Genomic DNA, 15133 nt, shown 5'->3' with positions numbered 1-15133 from the left:
AGAAGAAGAAGTATACTAGGGTCTTGGTCCTACCACAAGAGCAGCTCTCCAGGTAGTCTGAGTGGTTGAAGCGCTGGTGGTATGCTGTAAAGTCTCCGTGGCCTGTACAGGCAGCGACGAGTTGGCCAAGTACCCAACAGGGAAGCTTGTGCTCGCGGGTGCGGCTTTCCTTTGTATGGGGTCTGATATCCAGGGTCTTGTAGGCTTGTGGTGCCTTACTAGTATATGCTGTATATATCTCTGTACAAAGCCACTGTTTTGTCTCCCGTCATAGGTATGCAGGGGATGGGGGGATATTAGGGCTGTATATAGAGGACCTAAGCTTTGCAAGCTTGTCTGCCAGCTTGTTCCCAGCAATCCCAGAATGGCCTGGGATCTAGCAGACTTGAAGGGGCTTCCGTGGCCTGGTTAGGATTGAGGGAGCTTCCAACCACTGGGTAGCAAGCTGGCCAAAGGACTCTGACAGTCTATGCCTATGCGGAGTGGGCCTATAGCTTGCTAGCAGGGAGGCTGCTGCTAGGTTGTCTAGGAGGATAACTAGCTGTATAGAGTAACCCACACATAGTTGTCCCAGGGCTGCGTGTAGGCCTTCTACAGCACCCATGATTTCTGCATTATAGACCTCTGTCCTGGGGCCCGCGGGGCCATGTCCCTTAGTTACTAGGATAGGGCCAAAGTAGTAGGTCTGCTTTGCAGAGAAGTACTATAGTAGGGGTAGTCTTGTAGGCTGGGATAATAGCCAGGGCTGCTGTGCGGAAGAGAGAAAGTAGGGAGTTAACTACCCCTTTTTGTCTTTTGCCTGTATAGAAGACTTCTGCACCATACAGAGCTGTTGGGAGAATATACTATATAACTACTGCCTGCATGGAGGCTACTAGGCAGCTATGCTGGGTATTGCTAAGTCTCTTTAGGTGCTGGGCGAGTTGTTTCCTGCGGCTGAAGACTAAATTAACTTAGGCTTTAAAAGTAAGCTTTGTATCCAGAAAAACTCCTAACCAACATGTATATAGAGATAGTATAATCTCCCCGTATACTAGGTAGAGTAACTGTGGGGAGATACTGCTGCTGCTTTCTAGAGAAGTATTGTATCTCTGTTTTCTCTATTAAGAAAGGGAGGCCTGTCTCTGTCCCTAGGGCAGTAATTTGCTTATAGGCCCCTACTAGTTATTGTGAGCTCTCTTCCAGGGTATTCCTAGTTAATAATATACCTATATCATCTGCATAGCAGAAGGAGCTCTCTAAGGTAGAGACTATTCTTGCTGTATATAGTAGGAAGAGTATTGGGGATAGGAGGGATTCCTAGGAGAGTCCTTCTTTAATTAGTGCTGTGGCAGTGCCTTCTTTGATATGAACAGATACAGAGTGGCTAGTAAGCTAGTCCTTAAGTAGCTGGAGTAAGCCTTTATGCTATCTTTACAGGCATAAGTAAGAAAGGAGCTGTTGGTATATTACAGCATCAAATGCCCCTTTTATATCTAGTAGGAGTAGTAAAGTGTCTTTTCCCTGTTGGAAGGCCTCCTCTACCCTGTAAACAAGAACCTGGACCAGGTTAATGGCAGAGTGTCCTAGCAGGGCCCCGAAGTGGCAGGGGGCTAGTATATCTGCCTGAATTATTCTTACAGCTATCTACTGTGCTAGGAGGTACTCTAGGCCTTTGCCTAGGGTAGAGAGGAGGCTAATTAGCTGCCAGGTATTGAGTTAGGTATAGTCCCTCTTCCCTGGTTTTGGTAATATTATTATCTTAATGCTGACTTCAGGCTCAGTAGAAAGCAGCCTTCCTCTATATACCTGTAGTATAGTTGTGTGATTATATCTCCTAGGACAGGCCAGAGCTCCCTCTAAGCAGTAGTAGCAAGCCCATCCTCCCCAGGGGCAGAGGGGGGTGGGGCATAGAGGGCAGCCTAGTAGTGCTCTTTTGTTGGCAGATGCAGGGGGCCCAGGGGCTTATTAGGGGGTCCCTCTTCTATCTGATTTAGAAGCAGGGCCCCCTTCTCTAGGAGGTGACTAAGGAAGGTGTTTGCTTTGCCCTGTGGGGTAGTAACCTGAGCCCCTTGTATATTTAGGGGAGGGGCAGCAAGCTGGTCTAGATGCCTAATCTACTTAGCAAGTTTGAATATATCTGTAGGTGCTGTGGCTTGTTTAATCTGCTACTTCCAGTATTCAGCCTTTGCCTGTATAATAGCCTTCCAGAGCTGTTTATAGTCAGGGTTTTGTTACTGTCTTGTTTAGTATAGTATGACTGTTAGTTCTGGAGTCTACTATGGGGTCCTAGGGAGTCTGCAAGTATTGTATCTTAATATACCTTGTATTGCAAGTTGGGATATCTAGACCAGTTGCTTAGCTAGTAGGTCAATTAGTAGGGTTGGGTCAGGTGGGCTTGCCAGTGCTCTGGCTTTCTCCTAGTTGGTAGAGCTAAGCTTGTATATAGGCAGGGGCTCTTCCTGTTCTAGTATTATTCTAATTATTATATGGTTACTTGGAGTCTTTAGATGGTCTTCTACTAGGGCCCTTAGTAGTAGGTTAGAGAAGACAAGGTCTAGGGTGTTTGGTCCACAGGTGGGGGTGCCTGGCTCGAGGCAAAGTTCCAGCTTATGGGTATCAAGCTAGTCTAATAGTCCTGTTGCACCAGGTGTGACAGCATGAGACTCAGTATCTAGCTGCCAGAATAGGTGCCAGGTATTAAAGTCTCCTGCTAGGATGGTGTTCTCTGGCAGAGTATATTCTAGGAGTATAGAAAGTATAGAGGGTATTGAGCCAGTACTAGCAGGGGCAACTGGGTTATTAGGAGGCTAATAGATATTAATAATAGTAAGGCCTGCTGTATAGATTGTGGTAATATCTGGAAAGATAGGTTCTAGGAGGGAATAGGCTGGGAGATCCCTTTATATATATGTTAGAGTTCTGGGCCTAGCAGTCCATCAGGTCGGGGGGCTGAACAGCTGATATTATAGGTGGGTCTTGGTTAGGTGTTTTGCTGTATTTGTCCAAGGTTCTTGGACAAGAATAATATCTGCTTCAAAGGAGAGTAGCAGGTCATGTACAGCGCCCCCCCTTCCTATATTAGCTTATAGTATTTTCATAGTTCAGGGGAGGGCAGGTTTTGGTTTAAGAGCTCCTGGGTGAGCTGTCTTGTAGGCTGGCTTGTAGTTTGGGTACTATTTATTTATTGTTTAGAACTTTCAGCTTTGTTCTGCTCCTGTTAGAAGGCAAGCTGGCCAGCCTTGTAGATAGCAACTAAAGTATCCTTTGAGAGGCAGGTAATAATATTCTTCTGGACATAGGGTCTGGCTGGGCATTTTGGGAAGTCTGCTATATATAGGCCACAGCAGTTGATATACTGTATATAGTAGTTATAATCCTGTTTTGAGGATCTGCAGGAGATGTATTAGTTACTAGAGTAGCAGGCCCTTGTATCATGGAAGCAGAAGCATTGCATGTATTACAAAGGCCTTTGCTTAGGGTAGGTAGGCCTTGATAGGCCGGACAAGCCAAAGAGTTGCAGGGGGTGTTGTAGCTTTTTTAGAAAGGCTATGACTGCTATAATAGAGTCCCTCTCTACTAGGTATTTTGAGAGCTTGGTCATGAGTAGCTTAATACCAGTAATATACTCTGCTTCCATGCTAATATCTATAATTATTATATCTATCTATCTATCCAGGGACTAGAGTTGTTTTGGGATCTAGGAGATAATAACCTAATAGTACTCTGTTAGAATTTCAAAGTATCTATCCCTAGCTAGGCTTGCTGTCTTCTCTGACAGTAGGAAAGCCTTTCCCTGTTCTGTTATAGTGATTATATACCTAGTTAATATTACTTATACCTGTGTGATCATGTCCAGAACCTTCCCAGCAAGGGTGACCTGGATGCCATGTGGTCTAATAGCCTGGAGGCTGGAGGAGGCTGGGAGGCAGAGGAAGATGTAGTAGTCAGTCTTATTTGACTGCTTCAGCTTTTGTTGTGTAGTTTGTTTGGCTTGTATATACTATTTAGGGGCAATAGTTTGCCAGTTCCCCTGGCCAGCTCTTGGAGCTGTTAGGGATGCCTAGGTTGTATGCTGCGAGGTTTGCCTGCCTGGGGGTCCTTTGGATGCTTCAGGAGTAGGAGGTTGATTTGGCTGTTCTATCTGCCTGGGTGGTTGTGGGGGTGCAACTGCAGGCATCTGAGGAATCCGCTGCGGGGAGTCTTGCTTTGCGAGGGTGATGAATCTGGCTACAAGTCCCTGTGCCAGGTCTCTTGGACGGCCTTGTAGGGAGGAGACGGTTAGGTCTAGTGCTTTAGCCAGAGAGGTCATTGCTAGTTTCTAGTCATTGAGGAGGATTAGCTGGTCATCTGCTACCATGCTGACCTGATCACAGATTAATAGGGCTTGTGGTATATAAGGTATAGCAGCAGGAGCTGCATTGGGAGTCTTCTGCAGTGAAAATAAGGCCCTTCTCTTCAGGGAGTTCCAGGGTAGGGGAGTCGGGGTGGTAGGTCCTGAGGGGGGGTCAGAGTTTTCACCCAGGCGCGGAGTCGCCGGGCGGGCTCCGCCTTGGGGGGAGATATCCACCTCCATGGGGAGGAGGGGATGAGCAATGAGCCAAGTGTGAGAGATCAGTTATTAGAGCAGTAGGGGGTGCTGTTTTCCCCTCGTCGTGAGTGAATGACCTACATGTGTCGGCTTTCGAGGTGGTTGCTAGCGTCGATTTTGATCATGTGATTGATATCGGTAATGAGCGACTGCATTGAAGGTCTTGAGGGTCCTAATCTTCTAACTACAATCTGTATAGGCTATTTATGCCTTTTCAAAGGCTTCAAAAAGAATGTTCTCGATATCAGTAGATAATTCAGTTAGTATATAGATAGTTGCAATCCGCCTATGGCGGTGTGATTGCCTCATATGATTGGACGAGCGAGGTGCTGGATATTGATTAGTAAGAGGAGGTCTTCTCTGGTCGACAACATGTCTTGCCTATTTCGGAACCATTTTCATCACCCGATTCAAAGCTGAGTCCACATTAAAGCTTCTGAGTCCAACAAATAACGTCTTTCAGAAGACTTATTCCATCTCCACTTCCGAGGGAGTCGATCGAGTGTTGGCTGCTTGAAAGAGCTCTACCAGCACTGCATCTGAAAATGACCGGTAGAGCACGGAACGGCGTACGTTTGCAATTTGCAATTGTGGTTTCACACAAGCATCAACAAGCTGCAGAGGAAGCTTGGCCATATGGCTTCTGCAGCCTCCTTCTTGTCTTGCAGAGAAGGAAGCTTATGAAAGGCGCCTGGATACATTCTCTATTCCTGGTTGATTAGAATTCCTATCCCTGCTTTTCCTGAACAACAACACTTGTGCGCACATGGACTGTAACCCGCTATGCCAGCTTGATACAGCCATCTGAGACATCGTGATGACAGCCATATACTGAGGTGATATAGCAGAATACGTGTATCTGTCCTTGGAGGTATCCCCCTGCAGTGCCACATGCACACTCATCCTTCAGGAGTCATGCATGCACCACTCTGACAAGTCCAGGAAGACAAGACGTAACTGCCAACAATGCATGCAAAGAAGGCTGAGACAACGTACGCAGACTCATTGTGGCACAGAAGAACATGAAATTGACCTGGACCTCGACGGCCATCGGGATACGGGATCTCTATATCGGAGCTCTCTCTTTTCTCCCGTACTCTCGACTCGGCCTGCGTCTGAATTCACAACTGAGGCCCTTGAATGTTTTTGGTAACTCTATCCGAACTGACGACGTATAGTTCTGTACCCAATCTACGGCCCGTTAAGGTCCTACGACGCAAACAGCAAAGTTGGTCCGACTTTCATCAAACACCAAAAGATACAAGAACTTTCCGCAGAAGACGGCTGCAAGAGTAAGAAACAATTTCTATTATTCACAGACGGCGAGAGCCGCGAGGCTGTCATATTACTAGAAACAACAGATAGAGAACCACCCAACGCCTATAATCATTATATAACCCGGGCTCAGTTTTTAACAGCATCATAAAGTAACACCGCTAACTTCCAAGAACTTGCACAGACTTCCACATGCGTCCGTAAGTGATTTTTCAGTCTTCCATCGGAGCTCCTGCTGCGATCTGGTAGCAACGGCAACGCAGGATCCAACATCCCCAGGGCGACGAGGGGCTGCTCTAACAGGGATTTGTTTGCGCGACACGCTTTCCATAGCGTCCACTACCTCCTTGACTGAGTGTCCGCGCCCAGTTCCCAAGTTGAAGGCGCGGAAGTTCTCAGCTAACTTTCTTTCGTTGGCAGCGTCAAGAGCAGCTATATGCCCTCGGGCTAAGTCGGTTACGTGGATGAAGTCACGTACGGCGGTGCCATCTTCCGTCTCCCAGTCAGTGCCGAACATTGAGAGTTCATTGTACTCTCCGGTCATGACCTTTACGACCACCGGCAAAAGATTCGTAGGGGTCTGTTTCGGATCCTCACCGAGCAATCCCGACTCGTCGCAGCCGATTGGGTTGAAATACCGGAGCGCAACAATCGTCCACTCCGGATCAGAAGCTGCAAGATCCGCCAGTATGGCTTCGCACATCCACTTGGTGCGCCCATAGGGATTGGTAATTCCCGTAGACCCTGCTCTGATGGTTTGAGCGACTCCATCTGCGTCGTGGTAAATTTCATCCTTGTGGGCGCAGAGCTCTTCCTTGAGTGGAAGACCAGAAGTGGCTAAAGTGCCATAAACGGTTGCCGATGAGGAAAATATGAATGTTTTGATGCCGTACTTTCCGAGTGTCGAGGCAAAGTCAATGAGACCACTAACGTTGTTTGCATAGTACTTCAACGGATTTTTTATGCTCTCCTCGACTGCTTTATACGCAGCAAAGTGGATCACGCCGGAAATTTTGGACTTGGGAGTGCCCCATCTAGAATCGACCTGATACTGGTCGAGAAGCTGCCTGAGAGCGGCAGTGTCTCGGTAGTCGTGAGCAGCCAGATGCAGAGCTGGCATTTCAGTTCCTCGCTCGTCATGGTGCTTCTGCGCCAAGTGCTTGATGCGGTCGAAGACACTTTGGAAAGAATTGCTGAGATTGTCGATCACAACCACGTTATAGCTGGCCTTCAGCAGCTCTAATGTTGTGTGACTTCCGATAAACCCGAGCCCGCCAGTGACCAGGATGTACTGACGAAGAGGGAAGTTCCGCAACAAGTCATCCAGATTGCCGTCGAACAGGACAGAGGACTGTGTCGCTGGTGTGTCCACGCATACCGGAGAGCAGGGCTCCGCAGGAGAGCTTGCATCTGATCGTCGAGGACTATCCATTGTTGATGGCACTTCAAACAAGTGCGCAGATACTGAACAAAACCAAGATGTGGCACAAGGGAATGCGGTTGGTCAAATGCAACAACGGATCCAGAGAAAACGAGGAGATTTATCCAGCCAAACTGTGATCAAGAGAGAGTGTGACTGGAAGGTGACCAGCTTGAGACAGGAGTTTACAAATTATTATACTCCGTCAGAGCCTGGCTCGAACAGACTGGGGGGCTCTTTTCGATGTAACCACCACGGTTTCGAGTCAAGGCAGGCGATGGTATACTGGGTCGTGACTCGCCTATTACTTTCAACAACATATAACTGTGGAAAGCGAACAGATGCAGGTAGGGTCAGATGTGGCAGAGAATGGAACCCGAGAGAAAAAAGAAAACACAGATTGAGAATAAATTAAGAAAAGTCAGCTCTTTTTCCTGCAATGGGAGGGAACGGTGCTCAACCCGCCCCCGGTTGGCTAATATCGGACGACCTTCTGGGCGCCTCCACAGGATTGCAGTCTTCGAGGCAGGAAGGAGAGACAACTAGCATTATTCGCTTCAGTAACGGCTACAATTACTAACTTAGAGAACTGCTGCATGGTCTAAACCCCGATCCACTCTATTCTGGGCGCGCTCAGTTGACGAAAGAAGCAAGCCTGATTCCCTACAGATCACCTCATTCAAGTCGAGGCCTAGAGGGCCGAGAAGGACTATGGGCCAGCGGGGCCACCTTTTTAAACTTGCTCTGGCACGCCCCCTTTGTCGCGTCATTTCTGATGCGCTACTCGTTTAGTATCATTGCCCTTCATCGACTGTGGCCATGGGGATCGAAAAACACGTGAGGGAGCGACGGTGTCTCCACAGCCGGCGCTCTCGACTCATTATGGCCGTCCTCATATTTGTCGCTATTCTTGCAATCGTTCTCCCGACATCAATTATAGTAACCCGACGCAAGAATAATAATATGGGCCCGAAAGCAAAGGTCTTTGTCCCTCTCTATGTGTACCCTGCTCCCGGTGCGTGGGATCCCCTAGTGAATGTGTAAGTTTCCTTTGACCTGGGTGCGTTTTTATTTTGCCCCTCGCGTTTTTGCGAACGAACCCGAACCCCTGTAGGTCAGACAGGTTGACCTAGATTCTGGAATCATGCGAACGCCATCAGCCGCCTGCAGAGGCACCGGCGTGGGACAGAAGGCGCCTTTGTTTTTTCGGGGGCTGCAGCTAAACGCCGCTGTAGGATCACGGCACACCCCGATGTCAACTTCACGGTCGTGGTAAACCCTGGCAGCGGGCCGGGTCCGAATCCCCTGCCTGATAGAAATTATACGCAGGAAATTCCTCGGTTGACGGCGCATGACAATGTGCGCGTTCTCGGCTATGTCGCCACTACATACGCGAAGCGCAACATTTCGTCGGTGCGCAATGACATTGAGACCTACGCCGCCTGGCCTACAATCAGCGCTAACCCCAAGCTTGCCGTTCGGGGAATATTCTTCGACGAAACACCGCAGCAGTACAATGCCAGCGATCTGGCGTACCTAGAGGAGCTCACCTCCGTGGTGAAAAACACCCCTGGGCTCGGGCCCGACCATTTCGTAAGTTTGACGCTGTTTGTGATGAGCACCACGCGGATCTGCCTAATTCCGAGTGAGCCTCTTGTTGGGGCGATATCTCATATCCATCTCCAACATCTACAATCTATTTTCCCTTGGCAGTGTGGTTGGATGTCTTAGTCTGTGACTTGTTCTAGCCTTGGAATCGGACCGATCTCTGTCATTCAACTACCGGTGCCGCGGTGTGGCCGGTAGATTGGGTACTAGCCATGCTAACTGGCGAATGCAATAGGTTTTCCACAACCCTGGAGTTGTCCCAGACCCTCGCTACCTGTCGACGGCTGACTCGACTGTGGTGTTTGAGGCAACGTATGACACCTTCCAGGATCGCGATGGGGCCAGGCTGTTCGAGACAATTCCCAACAGCAACCGTAGCCAGCTCTGCGCGGTGGTCCACTCGGTGCCGGACAGCGTGGAAGGGTCAGAGCTGCGAAAATTTGTCAAGCAGGCGCGGCGAGTCGCCGACGAGATTTTTGTTACCCATCTCAGCACGAATTACTACGCCAGCTTCGGAGACAAGTGGGACGACTTTGTTCGTCTGATGGCTCAATAGTCGATAGTCGTCCAGAGCTGTCCAGAGTATGGAGAAGGTCCAAGGTTTCGATCTTCCGATCTGTCTCTGATCTGGGCCCTCCCAGAGTTTGAGGCTGTTGCGGCGTTGCCCTATGCTTCTCTAGTCTTAACTGAGCCAAAAGTCCGATCATCTGCAAAACCATATTTCCTTGTTTAGTGTTTATACCGATTCTTTCTCCTTTTTGTCAGGACTGCGCTCCTTGTTCTGTTGAGAACTTCCTTGATTAAAGTTCCGCTGAAACGAAGAAAGTGGGACTGATGTCAACAGTGTAATTTTCAATACAGCCGCCAAGTGTCACTTGTGCCACCACATCTTTGTCATCAAGAATTATGTTTGTGCTGCGTCATTAGACTCCGATTGTGCGACTGCGCCGTGCAATTGGAATCAATAACGCAAGAAGAGTGTCCGTGTGCGACCCTCATCGGCAAGTTCGAAGTGCCAGCAGTGCAGAATCGCCGGGGAATTCTAAAACCTGCACAATCGTTAGCGAACACGGCGCCAGGCGACCAGATGCGGGACCTCGATCCGTGGGCCACAGCTGGCTAGTGGGACCGGGCGGGTGGCATCACTAGGCAGTCAGCACTGGCACGCTAGGGCTAGCGCCGTACCCTATGTCGTTATAGTCTGACTGTCTGATGGGACATCCTTGCGTCTTTGGATGTGTCCTAGTCTTTACACGGAATCCTCGTCCGGTCTCAAACTGACTGGCCTGGCCGGCCTGGTCTGGTCTGGTCTTGTCTTGCTTTGGGGACTGTTGTTCTTGGATAGTGGGATACTTTCGTTCTTGGTGTAAGACATACATGCGAATGATACGATGTGTGCTGAAATTCGACTGACAAGTAGGCAGAGTTGAGAATGCCTTGGATCAATATCGGGTCGATGCAATGGGGCGTCTTCTTGTCGTAGATATACAGACGATCTCGGGTCGGGAATTCACTGTGCTACACAATAGAGCAGTATCGCTGTTTCCTCTGCATACTCTGCATTCGGTCTCCAGTGCACGCGGGACTACCAGAGCGCACTGCATCTCTAGTAGACTCATACAACAAGTCCGTCGCTAGTGACAGCTGTACCTCGTATAAATCTCCGACCGTTACACTTTTACTTTTTTTGGTCTATCCATTCCTCCGAGATTACCTGGGACTTTAAGTCCATAGTCTCTTCTTCTAGTCTGTATCTAGTCTGTATAGAGCAGAACCATCATAATCACGTCTCAGCTGCGCAGCTTCGGCCGACTTCTCCGTACCAGACTGCCAGATCGTAGCTTTCTACCCCTTTTCCTCTATCGTCGCACTAGAAGTCGCTCAAAGCTACCTAGTTGAAAAAAAGACGGCGGTAGACTGCCAGTCGCCGACCTAGGGCTAGGTGGGATAAGGCATAGCGCCAACCGGCCTTTCCCTATTGGAAGCAGAGCGCCTTGGCGTTTGTCTCGCATTAACTCAGTTGACCAAGTCCGAGTATCTCCGAGTTTTCCTTCGTTTCTTTTCCTTTTTTTCCTTATTTATTTTCTTTTTTGAAGAAAGACGTTGAACTGGCGAAAGGCTTGTGTTGAGATGAGATGTAGTATCGCAACGTTTTGTGCTATCTACTGGAGCTGGAATGCAGAACATAGGACGTTGGGAGCGGAACACCAATCTAGACAATTCTTCATTTACCACGTCAAGAAATGGTTTGACGTTGAGCGAGTCAAGTTAATCAGTCAGATTCAGACTGACCAGTGATCAGTCTATTCCTTCGCGAACCGAGGCCGGTGCCGGCACTTATCTGTTTATGGCGCTAAGTGTACATAGTTAGTCAATTTAGCCCTAAGTGCGGGTAAGAACCGTAAGTGTCGATAGTGGATTTGGTAGGTCGGCAGAAATTGCCAGTTCCTTGGAAGCCTGGAAGCTTTTCTTCGGTCTTTCGTTCGCTTCACTTTGGTTTAGTTGGGATGGTATTTGGCACCTCGATATTTCGTCGAAACCTTGGAATCATACTGGTAGAATCCTACGTAGAATCATACTGGTCAGATGGAGCTCGCCGGTATCCGCCATCGAGAAACATTCGCGAAACGCTCAGTCTGAGTTGTCTGAGTTAATGCTAAAACACTACCAATCCTAAACTTGAGCCTAGGTAGAATGCCTGGTTGACTCGTATTTTGGCCGGTCATTGCCGGGCCAGTGTCCACAACCGCGTGGTTAGAATCTGACTCGCGGCGCGCCGGGCGAAAATCGAGATCGATCGTCGTCTCAGAAGGATCCTTTTTTTAGAACCCGACCTAACCTAACTCAAACCAACTCAAAACCCAGTGCCAACTCAAAAATTCCTGGAGAAGATTAAGAATTGGCCAGAAGGACCTGGGTGGAATCACCCACTCTATTTCAAATCTTGATGCGGTGTTTTAGGGTTTGACTTTGAAACTGACATTCCATGGAACGCCTGACTCAAACTATGTACAAGGCACTGGTACCGCTCTGGCACCGCCCTGGTACTAACCTGGTACTGACCCTGACACTGGATGACACTCACAAACAGTCTCTGCCCGATCAGAACTCCGAGGATTGACAAAGAAGCGAGAAAATCTCTTCCCTGCCCCTTGCCCTGGAGGTGATACGTCGGAATTTGATTCGGGAGCTAAATTAGTCGTCTAACTAAGAGATTAGCGTGTATTGATATGCGGTATCGTATCCGTATTTTCTTACAGCAAAGACGCAGCAAAAACGGCAGCAAACCTCCGTCACTGAAATTGGACCCGTATCCGTACTTGTACTGGTACTAGGACAGCTGGAAATACCGATACCCAATTTAAGCTTCGAAATTCTTTAGTACTCTGAGGGTGTGAACATCCAAGTCATCCTCATACTAGTTTTGCCTCACCCAGTATACGAGGTCTCAACTTCGGGACGCTACGTTTGCACCAGACAACAAGACTTCATTTTAGTCGACATATGGTATTCAACCGAGGCCATTGCAAGCGAGCTTCGACTCTTGGTCACTTCACGTCGGCATCGCCGACTTTCAGTACCCTGCATGTTTGCCATGCATTCATGCCCACGCCCTGCTGGGTAGCATGCAGAAGAGGAGAATGCATGCGATGCTCAGCCGGAGGCTGAGAAGCCTTCTGCATCATCGATGCACCGTTCGCTTCCATTCCTCATTGCGGGTCTAGGCAGGGTCAGGGGCCGGGGGTCCGAGTCATGGTACCATGGTGCAGACACAACCGCGAGGTATTCTGTATACCGTCTGAGTTTTATTAGAGGCGAGCTTTTCCGTGATTGTCTTAGTTGGTCCATTGGTTGGGTGGGCTGTATATATGTTGGACTACGTCGGCTGGGGCAGGAGATAGCGAGGTCTGCGTATTTGTCGTTCTCTTGACAAAAGGGGTGACGAAGACTGAGAATGAAGGGTAGGGCCTGTCGTTGGGGCCCTAATGAGTGTGGTCTGACCGTGACATTGCGTGCGAACTTGCGGGGTCTGTGGTGGAACTTGAATGGGAAGGTAGGCTCCGGCTATAGTATACGGTAGGAACTGAGTTTCCAGTAAGACGTTGGCGATTGAAGGGTTTCTGATGATGGCCGAGCCCGGTTACAAAGTAATGAAGTACAATATCGGGTATGAATATTACACTAGTATCTAGATACAAGATCAACAGAACCCCTGCTCGTTCTCAACATAACCTTAGAGTAGACAGTAAGAGCTAACATTCCTGCAGCCAGTTATCCAAGTCCATGTTCTTGATCAAGGTTGAGAACTCATTCGAGTCGTCAAAGTCACAGGCCGTCGCCTTCTTCTGCCCCGTAACCTGGACCTCATTATTCGTGTCATCCCCCTTCGGATACTCAATATGAAAGACCGGCTTACCGCGCCGGACAAATGCCGCATATGTATCGCACTCGTCATACTGCGCGCACTGCTCGTTGACGCTCCACTGCATCCTGCTAATCACGCGCGGGATCACGGCGCCCGCGTTCTTGAGTCCGATCGACAAATTGCGTGAGTGCGCCTCATCCGCCAGGAAATTCATATAGTCAACCGTATCATCCTGAGTGAGGTCAAGCCCGTTCTGGTTGTCGTACCCGTCAACGTTGTCTGGATCGACTCCGTCGCAGCCTTTTTGCACGGCGATATCGAGCCGGTCGAGCATGATGTCGCGGATTTTGGACGAGCGGATGTCAACCCAGCTCTCGCCTTCCCATTCATCAAGGTTATCGCCGATATCGTCTTCGGGGAACTTGTCTGCATCGTCGCGCCAGTCCTCGTACGTGCCTGCTGAGAAATAGCAGATCACCTTGCGGCCGTCGGAGTGGAGCTCGTCGATGATCGCCTTCTTGTTATCGAAGAGGTCGATGTCGTATACATCAACGTCATATGAGGTATCATTCAGGGCATAGCGCAGCACGATCTGCCAGGAGGTGCCGACGGCAGGCTGCCAAATGGCGGTGTTGTTGGGGGTGGTCGGGGTGGTGTTGTTACCGCCGCTCTCATTGTCATTATCGCTCCCCTTGTTGAGGCCGAGGCCAAGACCGACGCCGAGACCAACAGCGAGGGCGATTATGAAGATGAGAATCGACGAGATTAGGAGAGCTTTCTTCTTGGCCGTCCAGGATTTCCAGCCCGTGCTGGGAGCCTTGAGGGTTTCCATTTCTGCCACTCCGGTTCTGTGGTTTTGCAGTGTCAGCGGGTGCACTTAGGGAGGTGATCCAGGCCGTTCCACTCAGAAGGAATCCTGGACCTTATGGACGAGCGCTGAAGAGAGAAAGAAAGATAAAAAAGAAAGAGACCTGATGAGGATCAAATGCGACAGAAGGAGGCGCTTCAATTTGTGTAACGATAGGAGGTGTAAATCGAATCCTTGTTTGAACCGGAAAAAAATTTATATAGAATATACAAAATTATAAAGAAAAAGAGAATGAAAGACAATTTACCCCAGGATACCTCCGTTTTGGTGGATAGGCATTGACCTGGACAATGGGCGAGGGGATTACTTTCGCTCTCACTCCTAGGTGAAAGGGCAGAGCACAAGTCAGCTCAGACAGCGAGGGTCTCAGTCACCGGCAGGGTCTCAATCCCCATCAAACAGCTGGTGCCACAGATGGAGGCTGAGACTGAGTCTGGCCACGCCCACCAGAAGTGTGAGAAATGCCGGAGCCTAGAATTAGCGCTGGACTATAGCCTTGCAGTTTGCACTCTGGCTTTAGCCTTAGGGGAGGGGTCTATCCGCGCGATTCCGAATTCATGGGGTCGGGAATAGCCGAGGATGCTGTATGTGTGGGCAGACGTAGGGGAGAGAAAGGCAGTGTAAGAAAGAGAGAGCGTGGAGTGCAGCAGTTGGACTCTGTCAGGCTGCGGTTAGCGAGAGTCGGGTCTGGTGATCAGCAGAGTTCTCCCCAGTCTAAGAGTGCAAACACAGAACACGGGACTGGCGTTTGTCCTCGCAGTCTAATAGTAGCGCCCAGGCTCAGCCCAGGCGTTCGGATAGTCCCGAAGCAGCATAGTGAGGGGCTAGGGCATGCGGCCGGCGACCGGCTCCATTTGCGCTTTGAGGAGGGACCGGACTTAGGGTTGGAATCCAGGACTTCTCCGTCGGGATTGATGATTACGCCGCTCCGTGTATCCGACTGCCAGTTTTAAAATACAGTAAGTTTTGTATTGAAATCAGTACAGGCACCCGCCACTCATCAGCCTTCGGCCGCGCCTCAATTGT

General features: G+C 49.4%; 4 protein-coding genes across 4 annotated transcripts, besides 1 other annotated feature; 1 reads left to right on the top strand and 3 right to left on the bottom strand.

Moving 5' to 3' along the window:
- Positions 1 to 15133: part of a sequence feature (contig 1.51 915..1114266(-1)) that runs on past both edges of the window.
- ANIA_02950 (uncharacterized protein) lies at positions 3736 to 4649 on the bottom strand (the record flags this gene model as incomplete). Its single annotated transcript, XM_655462.2, has 3 exons — positions 4346 to 4649; positions 3821 to 3949; positions 3736 to 3780 (listed from the first exon to the last, which is right to left on the bottom strand). The coding sequence occupies exons 1-3, from the start codon at positions 4553 to 4555 to the stop codon at positions 3736 to 3738; spliced, it is 384 nt and encodes a 127-aa protein (XP_660554.1). The 5' UTR covers positions 4556 to 4649.
- ANIA_02951 (NAD-dependent epimerase/dehydratase family protein) lies at positions 5991 to 7590 on the bottom strand (the record flags this gene model as incomplete). The annotated part of the gene is made up of 1 exon (XM_655463.2): positions 5991 to 7590. The coding sequence occupies exon 1, from the start codon at positions 7275 to 7277 to the stop codon at positions 5991 to 5993; it is 1287 nt and encodes a 428-aa protein (XP_660555.1). The 5' UTR covers positions 7278 to 7590.
- Positions 8148 to 9429, top strand: ANIA_02952 (spherulation-specific family 4 protein; the record flags this gene model as incomplete). The annotated part of the gene is made up of 4 exons (XM_050612583.1): positions 8148 to 8305; positions 8501 to 8537; positions 8595 to 8858; positions 9109 to 9429. The coding sequence occupies 4 exons, from the start codon at positions 8148 to 8150 to the stop codon at positions 9427 to 9429; spliced, it is 780 nt and encodes a 259-aa protein (XP_050468491.1).
- ANIA_02953 (endo alpha-1,4 polygalactosaminidase) lies at positions 13032 to 14375 on the bottom strand. Its single transcript, XM_655465.2, has one exon. The coding sequence runs from the start codon at positions 14069 to 14071 to the stop codon at positions 13127 to 13129; it is 945 nt and encodes a 314-aa protein (XP_660557.2). The 5' UTR covers positions 14072 to 14375; the 3' UTR covers positions 13032 to 13126.

Source organism: Aspergillus nidulans, chromosome VI (genome assembly GCF_000011425.1).
Source record: "Aspergillus nidulans FGSC A4 chromosome VI".
Classification (NCBI taxonomy): Eukaryota; Fungi; Ascomycota; class Eurotiomycetes; order Eurotiales; family Aspergillaceae; genus Aspergillus; species Aspergillus nidulans.
Note: the sequence above shows the minus strand (reverse complement) of the source record. Positions and strands in the feature narration are given on the sequence as shown.